This window comes from Lupinus angustifolius, unplaced genomic scaffold (assembly GCF_001865875.1).
Source record: "Lupinus angustifolius cultivar Tanjil unplaced genomic scaffold, LupAngTanjil_v1.0 Scaffold_1_72, whole genome shotgun sequence".
NCBI lineage: Eukaryota > Viridiplantae > Streptophyta > Magnoliopsida > Fabales > Fabaceae > Lupinus > Lupinus angustifolius.
In genome coordinates, this window is record NW_017715402.1 from 1 (window position 1) to 10,161 (window position 10,161).

At 34.4% G+C, this 10,161-nt stretch overlaps 1 protein-coding gene across 1 annotated transcript; it reads right to left on the reverse strand.

Moving 5' to 3' along the window:
- Window positions 1–7,625: 7,625 nt before the first annotated feature.
- Window positions 7,626–8,975, reverse strand: LOC109336861. Its single transcript, XM_019573677.1, has 2 exons — window positions 8,529–8,975; window positions 7,626–8,327 (listed from the first exon to the last, which is right to left on the reverse strand). Exons 1-2 carry the CDS (start codon window positions 8,973–8,975, stop codon window positions 7,626–7,628), a joined length of 1,149 nt encoding a protein of 382 aa, XP_019429222.1.
- Between the last annotated feature and the right edge of the window lie 1,186 nt (window positions 8,976–10,161).

Consider the following 10,161-nt stretch of genomic DNA (forward strand, 5'->3'; position numbering starts at 1 on the left):
TGTAATATTAAAATTCAGTGCGAAAAATGTCAAAAAACTTTGATGAGGTGAAAAAGTACAATTATTCTTAGATTAATGGTAAACATTAAATTATATAGATAGATTAATGTAAAGAAATAATTTGAATGTGAAAAATGATTTCAATTTCATCTAATATTCAATGACTATTACTTTTTAATATAACAAAACATAGGTGTTGTAAACACTCAATTTTAGTGGGATAGCGACATGAACCAATCACTAACTAATATTAAATTATTATTAGCATATAAAATATATAATATATAAAAAGTAGAAAGAAAAATATGTGAGGAGGAGGTGACATGTGGCATGAAGGAAAAAATGTAATAAGAAAGTGACATGTGGCATGAGAGAAGGAGAAAGTGACATGTGGCATGAGGGAAGGAGAAAGTGACATGTGGCATGAGGGAAAGAGAAAGTGACATGTGACATGAGGGAAGGAGAAAGTGACATATGGCATGAGGGAATGAGAAAATGACATGTGGCATGAGGGAGTTTTTTTCCTTATATTGTTAATAGATTATCATATACAATAACTCATTTATAACATCATTCTTTATTAAATGCTTGATTCATTCTTGTTCCAATTTGGTTTAATTGCTTTTCAGTTTTATGCTGATTATTGATCCATTATCAATTACCAATCAATTATGATAAGTATATTTAGTTACACGTTCCGTGCAACTTATTAGACCAAAAATAGTTGTTGCATTATGGATTAGAAATTGATTATCTGTGAGAAAATTAATGTAACCTCATACATACTCAAACTACTTCTAGGTGTGTGTAGGGTCCTTGTTTGTCTAACAAGTAGCATAAGAGCTTTGATAAAACTAGAACTGTTGCATAAACACAGAGTAAAAGACACCTAGAAGGTTGAATAGGTTTAGAGGATCACTAATGCCACTTTTCGGTTGATAGAGAATATTGAAAAACAATTCAGGATAATCGATTATCTCACCAAACAATTGATTATGATCAGTAGAAATAATCAATTACTATCAGCAAAAATAATCGATTACTATCAGTAATAATCAATTATTTTGATTCTTCAAAATCATGACCAAATCAATTTCTTGCGAAACAAGTTATCTCAGAAACAATCTTTACTCGTTCAGTTTGCTTAATGAAAATATCCCAAATGCTAAACAAATAATGTGCATATAAAGAATCAATAAGCAAATTCAAGAAACACAACAAAACATGTAAAGACTGAAATTAAAAGAGATAAAGGGATAGAAGAATGCGCCAATGAATTTTATACGGATTTGTTTGCGGGTCCACTAGCAAACTACATTCAGGCCTCCTCTTATGATATTTGGAGATTTTCTTCACTATGGAATAAAGCGTATGTTACGAATACCCTTCCAATGAACTTTGCAAATGCTCCTTTCTTGGCTCTAGAGTCACTCGACTTGGTTTGACCTCCTACCCGTCTTTTAGGATACCCAACACTTACTTACAGTATAGCCCCAATCACTTCTTCCTCTCAACCAAGACCTTTGTAAAGGTGAAGACTCACTACCTAACATTGGCTAGGTTTTCACTCTAGTTCTCTACACTTAGATAATTTCACTTTCTATTGGCTAGTAAAATATGAGTTGTATGCACCTAATAAGTGCTAATTGAACACTTAACTCAGCTACAAACTTAAATACAAAAATTTCACAAGAACTCTAAATTCTAAGTGAAGATTGATGCATGGTTTGTGTGTATGAAAACATAATTCACTCTATGAAAAGAATGTAAAAGTTATTCCTTTTCACTCTTGAAACCCAAAGAAACTTTAACACTTTTTCAACACAAGATTTCACTCAGAGAATTTTATGAATGATATGAAATTTTGGAAACCAAGATTCTAAGCACATGGGTGGAAAAACAGTTTTTATACAAAACTATTTTCTGTTAGATCTAATCGATTATCTCAACTGGTAAATGATTATCAACCTACTAAAATATGGTTATTTGTAGGAAATAATCGATTGTCTATTGAGTAATTGACTATTGATACCAAGAGATCCAAGACCTTAGCTACTGGAACTTTTCTAGTTGATTATTCTCATACATAATCGATTATTAGGTTCCCCATGTCTATCTAATTGATTATCACTCATGGTAATTGATTAGCAGTGTTGAAAACTTGTTTCTTTTTTATGCATGATGAACCTCCTACATTATGTATGTGTATGTAATGCATTATTTTGAAATAAGTACCATTTTGGTGCAACAAAATCATGTATGACAAATGTAATGCATGAATATTATTATCATGTATGGATAGATGATATGTCTCATTTTAGATAAATCAAATTTTAAGTCTGATAAGACTTCCATTCTAGGTTCACCTAACATAGACTCAATCTAAACAAGCATCTTAAGACTTCTATAAAATATAAAAGCTTTTCCTAAGACTATCATGACCTTGAATCTTGACATATTGTTTGTAAAGTTGTCTTTATCTTCAAGCTTACCTAAAGCACTTGTTTTCATCAAAACCATATGAGTTGATCATACTTGTAACCTTTGACTCCTATTACAATGTCAAGAACACTTTTCACTGGATATAGATTATACTCATATTAGAGAAAGATGTGCTTAAATTTTATACCTTATATATCCATTGAAGTTATATAACATTCATATTTTCATGTTAAAGAAACAATTTCCTTGAAGGACTTGTGGATGATATTGATGTCCTATTTATTTTTTCTTTTGGTGCTTGCCTTTACTGATGTCCTATATATCCATATCGCTTGCATTACCAGTCCTTTAAAAGGCGAGTCAAAATAAATTGAGGAACTTGGTTACAAGCAATGTTATTAAAACCGTACTGATTATCAAACCGGTCAGGGTACTAGTACAGTGGTTTAGTGGTTCAACCAGTAGTTTAGTGGTTCAACTAGTGGTTCAGTAATTAAACCGCATGCTGGTTAAACCGGACAAACATGCTTATATTTATATATATGTAAACTTGTCATAAAATATTTCCAATATGTAGATACTCAAATTTATAATCAATGTTCATAGTATACAAAAAACTTTCATACACAAACACATTTAGTGCATTTGAAACCGTGGGATGAAATGGTGAGACTCAATCAATTTGTCACTTTATTTAATATAATTTTTTTTAGAAAATGCTCCATCCACTTCACCACCCACTATTTCTAACTTTCTCTATCTCCAATCCATTTCATTCCTCTATTTTCAAACCCTCTTCTAATTTTCTCTCTCCAAAAAGTTTCTAACTTTCTATCTTCTCTCTTTTCAACCCCTCTTCTAATTCACTCTCTCCAAAAATGTTTCATCTACTCCTTCTATCTTCTCTCTTTTCCAATCTATCTTCTAACTCTATCTCCAAAATGCTCATTCCATTATTTCTATTTTCTCTCTTCCCCAATCCCTTTTCTAACTCTTTATCTCCAAAAATGTTTTTTTCAATATTAACGTTATTAACGATGGAAGATGGATCTATGAGAAGATGGAGATGCATTATACAAATACAATGGAGGACGAATCCGTGAGATGGAGAAGGAAGAAGAAAAAAACATGAAGAAGACATGATATTTTTGAGGAAGAAATCGGTTTAGTAACAACTCGGCCGGTTTTCCGGTTTGACCGAAAACGGTCCGATTTTGACCGGTTTTGGGCTGTTTGGACTGGTTTTGTTGCTTATCCGGTCCAACTACTGTGCTGTACCGGTTTGGGGTCTGGTTCGTCGGTTTTTTGGTCTAACCGGCCGGTCCGGTTTTAATATCACTGGTTACAAGTCATAGGAGGTGGTGTCATGTCCAACACTAAAATGAGAAGGAGAAGGTTAACATGTGACTTAAGAAAACTTTATAGTAAATTAAACTAATACCCCTGATTTTTAGCGAAATTATACAAATCACCCCTCACTTTTTTACACCTACACAAACCCCCCTAAATTTTATACTTTCATTACACTGACCACCCCTCCATGAGAAATAAGTGTAATCTTTTAAAATAAAATGTGATAAATGCAATTAAGTTAACCAAAACATAGTATATTGTGGAGACAAGTCCTAATAATATATGAATCAACACTTCTTTTTTATTTTTGGTTTGTTACGATAAAGTATAAGAGCGACTTAAACAATATCTCTCTAGAATTGTTGATGCATTTTGTAACAAAAAATAACGAAGATACATTAATTTGTATATTATTTGTCTAAAAAATATATCATGTTTTGTTTAACTAAATTTCATTTATCATATTTTTTTTGTTTAAAATATTACACTTATTTCTCATGCAGGGATGGTCAGTGTAACGAAAGTATAAAAACTAGAGGGGTTTGTGTATGTGTAAAAAAGTGAGAGGTGGTTTGTATAATTTCACTAAAACTCGGGAGTGTCAGTGTAACTTACTCAAAACATTATTTAAGAAAGAAAAGTAGAAGCCTTGCATTCATAAGTCACGTTCTCATACATAAAAATGTATTAGACTTAGTTTCTTAATGCAAATTTCCTTTTTTTAATTCCTTAAAGATAAGACTGTAATATTTATATAATATGAGTCTAAAAAGTTATATACTATCAGCATAAAGATTTATTCATAGTTATTGTTGCTAATAGCTTCCCAATTGCTTGATGATAATCAAACCGTGAGTATGTGCTTGATGTGAATGAAAGAAGAAGAAATATAGGAGGGGGAGAAAGGTCGATTGAGAGGAGGAAGAAGAAGAAGGTCTGTTACACATAAGAGAAGAGGAAGAAAGAGTTTAGGAGAGTAAATGAGATGGAATCAATTGAATCAAGTAAATTTCATTTACAAACTAACTTTCCTTTTATATTATAGAGCAACTAACTGACTTTCTATAAACAGAAAGTATTGCAATTAAACTAACTGAATTACAAAAACTATCTAATAGCACTCCTCCTTAATTCAGTTTCCATCCAGCCTTAGAATCCTTATCTTCGACCTTAGTTTTTCAAACCTCTCATCCTTTAATGGTTTGGTAAAAATATCAGCAAGTTGTTCTTCACTTTTGCAGAAAACTATCTTCAATCTTCCCTTGCTTACTTGGTCTCTTAGAAAATGAAATCTAGTGTCATTGTGCTTACTTCTACCATGTGCCACTGGATTCTTGGCAAGATGTATAGCTGACTTATTGTTAACCATTAACACTAAGTTGTCATCTTCTTTCTTCAACTTCAATTATGCCAACAAAGTACCTAACCAAAGACTTTGACAAGTTGCCATACATGCTGCTATGTATTCCGCTTCACAAGAGGACAAAGCAACCACATCTTGCTTCTTTGAACACCATGAAATTGGAGAATTACCAAGCATAAAAAAGTACCATGTTGAGATTTTCCTATCAAGCTTATCATCACACCAATCAACATCATTAAAACCAAACATGTCATGACTGAGGTTGCTGATGCTATTTGGTAATAACAGGCCAAAGTCTATGGTTCCTTTGACATATCTGAGCAATCGTTTTGCTGCTAGGAGATGACATCTTTTTGGTGCCTCCATAAACCAGCTAACTAGCCCTACACCATATGCAATATCAGGTCTAGTGTTGCATATATATCTCAGGCATCCAATCATTTGTCTATAGATGGTTTTGTCTGCAACTGGTTCATCTTTAAGCACTAAGCTTCCTGCTTCAACAGGTGTTGAGACATGATTACAATCTTTCATGTTGAACCTTTCCAAGACATCAACAATATACTTCTTCTGATGTATGACAATTCCCTTTTTGATTCTAGTGAACTCTATTCGTAGGAAGTAGGACAGGTTTCCTAGATCACTTATGTCAAACTCACTCTTCATGTCTTGCTTAAATGAGTTGATTTCACCAACATTGTTGCTTGTTACCAATAGGTCATCTACATATAGAAAAACTATTGGCAATTGATTTAGCTCTACACCTCTTAAGTAAACACCATATTCAGCTGTGCAATTTTGAGAAACCAAGCTTCAACAAACAACCATCAATTCTCTTGTTCCAGGCCCTTGGTGCTTGCTTGAGGCCGTAAAGAGCCTTATGCAACCTGTACACCAAACTTTCATTCCCTGCTACCTCAAATCCAGGTGGCTGAGTAACATATACTTCTTCTTCTAATGGGTCATTCAAGAATGCTGACTTAATATCCATTTGTCACTTAACCATGTGCACCAGTTCCCCTTCAGCAATGATTTCTGAGTCTGGAAAGACTTCGTAGTCACTTAACCTTGATGGTGCTTGTCTAGCTCTTTGTGGTCTTCGTTGGTTTTGATTTTCTGCAACAGGTGGTTGATCAACAAGCAATAGTTCTCTTTATACTAAACCTTCATCAAACTGCATCATTGTGTGATTTTCTGAATCAGTGCTTGTTCCACTCCAGTTCCAGCCTTGTGTTTCATCAACTTTCACATCTCTACTCAACATTATCTTTTGACTTAGTGGATCATAGACCCTATATGCTCCTATAGGGTGGTATCCAAGCAATACAAGTTTCTTGCTTCTATCATCAAGCTTCTTCCTTTGAACTTCAGGCACACGAATATAGCAAATTGAGCTAAACACTCTAAAGTGATCCACCCTTGGTTTTGAACCTGACCAAGCTTCTTCAGGTGTAGATTCTCCTAGTCTTCTTGTAGGACACCTATTCATGATATACATTGCTGTTGAAACAACTTCACCCTAAAATCTCTTTGGCATAGGCTTTGTTCTAAGCATGCTTCTGGTCATGTTAAGAATGGTTCTGTTCTTTCTTTCTACAGTACCATTGTGTTGTGGGGTATAGGGAGCAATTACTTCATGAACCAATCCTTATTTAGCACAGAAATCTCTCAATTCACTTGACATATATTCTCCTCCTCCATTAGTTCTTAGAGTCATCAATTTCTGTCCACTCTGTCTTTCTACTTGAGCTTTAAAGTTGATAAAAACCGTGAACACCTCACTCTTTCTCTTAATTAGATAAACCCAAGTCTTCCCTGTAAAGTCATCTGTAAAGGTCACAAAATACTTGTTTTCTCCCAATGAGTTTTCTTCAAAGGGTCCACATACATCTGAGTAGATCAATTCAAGTGACTTTGTTGATTTGGTTGGTACATGTGACATAAAACTATTCCTAGTTGGATTACTTGACAAACACTCATCACACAGCTTATTGGGACTACTAATTGATGGTAATCCAATTATAATTCCTTTTCTACTCAGAAGCTCAACTGGCCATACCTCTGATGCCAAATCTAGTTCTCTTGAGTTGCCTTGGACAACAAACACTTGTGATTGTTCACTCGAATCCCAATCTTGAAGGTTCTATTTTTGGATAGTGGAACTCTCAAGATCAGATTCTTGTCAGAATCATATACATTCAATAACTTGTCTGCCACTTCATACCCTTTCTCAAGTAGTTGACCAAGGCTAAGCAAATTGCTTTTCATCTTTGAAACATACAAGACATTCTTGATACTAGCACTCTTCCCGTCTTTCTTCCTGATTGAGATGTCTCCAACTCCTTCAACATTAATGGAGCTATGGTCTGAAAACTTCACTCTACTCTTGGCATTCTCATCAACTCTCTCAAACCAATCCTTGTGGCCTGACATATGATTAGAACAGCCTGTGTCAAGATAACAGCAATCATCCTTGACTAGCAATCATCTTGAAGGTTCTATTTTTGGATAGTGGAACTCTCAAGATCAGATTCTTGTCAGAATCATATACATTCAATAACTTGTCTGCCACTTCATACCCTTTCTCAAGTAGTTGACCAAGGCTAAGCAAATTGCTTTTCATCTTTGAAACATACAAGACATTCTTGATACTAGCACTCTTCCCGTCTTTCTTCCTGATTGAGATGTCTCCAACTCCTTCAACATTAATGGAGCTATGGTCTGAAAACTTCACTCTACTCTTGGCATTCTCATCAACTCTCTCAAACCAATCCTTGTGGCCTGACATATGATTAGAACAGCCTGTGTCAAGATACCAGCAATCATCCTTGACCTCCTTTTCATATGTGACCATGAGTAGGACCTGTTCTTCCTTAGATTCTTCCCCTTGAGCCAATCTAGCTTCAATTTCTAGTCCATTGCCATGAACAGCCTTGAATCTACATTCAAATGCAAAGTGCCTAAAGTTCTTGTAGTTAAAACATTGAACTTTCTTCTTATCAAACTTCTTCTTATTTATCCTTAGCACCTGATCATGTCCATTACCTATGTTTACTAAGAAGGAGTTAGAATCTTGCCTAGCTCCTTCACAGTTCCTTCCTTTGTCTGTCTTCCATTTACCATTGAACTTCTTTTGGAAGTTTCCTTGACCAAAGGACCTTCTGCTAGACTATGCTTGGAGTGCTTGATCAGAATTTATGTCTGAGTTCCTCTCCTTGATATTTTGTTCATGAGCCTCTAATGAACTTTGGAATTCTTCAATCTTGAACACTTCAAGATCCTTAGATTCTTCTATGGCAACAACCACATGATCAAACTTGGGGTTCAAGGTCCTCAACACTTTCTCTACCACCAACTAATCCCTCATTACTTCACCACATCCCTTCATCAAATTTGTCAATGATCTGATTTTAGTGAAGTAATCTGCAACTGTGTCACCATCTTTCATTTGCAATAGTTCATACTCTCTTCTCAATGTTTGAAGCTTAACTTTCTTTACCTTCTCTGCACCAGCACAACATTTCTCAAGATTGTCCCAAACCTCTTTTGTTGTTTTGGCACTGGAAATCTTTTCAAAGTTAGATTCATCCACATATTGATGGATCATGAATAAAGTCTTGCAATCTCTCTTCTTGCATTCTCTGAAGGTGGATCTTTGAGCCTCGGTAGCATCCTCCCCTATTGATTGATATCTATTTTGAACTATCTCAAGCACTTCTTGATAGCCAAATAAAACCTTCATTTGAATGTGCCATCTTTCGTAGTTCTTGCTATCCAATGTAGGTAATGTCATGGTGAAGCCACTGTTGCTTGCCATGGAAATAAACCGATGAGTTCTTTCTCCCACAGATCCAAGAATCGAAAAAAAAAAAATAAAGCTCTTGATACCATTGTTGCTAATAACTTCCCAATTGCTTGATGATAATCAAACCGTGAGTATGTACTTGATGCTAATGAAAGAAGAAGGAATATAGTAGAGGGAGAAAGGTCGATAGAGAGGAATAAGAAGAAGAAGGTGTGTTACGCATAAGACAAGAGGAAGAAAGAGTTTAAGAGAGTAAATGAGATGTAATCAATTGAATCAAGTAAATTTCATTTACAAACTAACTTTCCTTTTATAGCATAGAGCAACTAACTGACTTTCTATAAATAAAAAGTATTGCAACTAAACTAACTGAATTACAAAAACTATTTAACAACAATTATTACATCATCAAATATAGTATTGATTTCTACACATATTGACACAATCAGACTGAAAAATATGCAATTGGGAGGATTGGGAAATAGTGGACCATGCTATGGGGCCTTCTGTGAAACTCCCTATATTAGATGGTCACACATCTAAGACCTAGATCCACCCTACTATCATATGCTTTCAGAGTTATCACGTGTCACTAACGTTTAACAATTTTCTATCACCATTCTCTGCAACATTTTGCTGCACTTGGTACACTATAGCTGTCGATGAGATGAAATAAGTGTTGAGAAAAAAGACATCGCCAGCAACATAACAGAACAGAATACCAAGTAAAGAATAAAGATGGTTGACAACTGGTAAAGGAAAAATAGTACGGGTTTGGGGTTCTGATCCAGTGGGTCTATATCCCCAAAACACACTACATTGATCTTGTGGACCCCTTTGTTAATAGCCCCACCACCCCATTCTTCCATTTCCCCCTCCTTTGGTGGGTTAGAAATTTAAATCAGCAAAACCATTTATTTATTGGTTTGATTAACTTAAATCCTTGCATAAGTAGCCAACAAATGATGATTTTATCGGAGAAATATATGCATTAATTTTATATTATTATTATTAGAGAGTATAGGTTGACAAAGTTCTTTATATAAAGATCATTTTACAAATAATATCAGTAGTATGTGAAAAACGAATTTATTAGAAAATAATAATTTCCATTTATTAATTATAGAGAATAATGTATTCCCTCGTACTAGAGGATAATTTATCTCTTCAAATCTATTAATTGTTTGACTCATGTCTT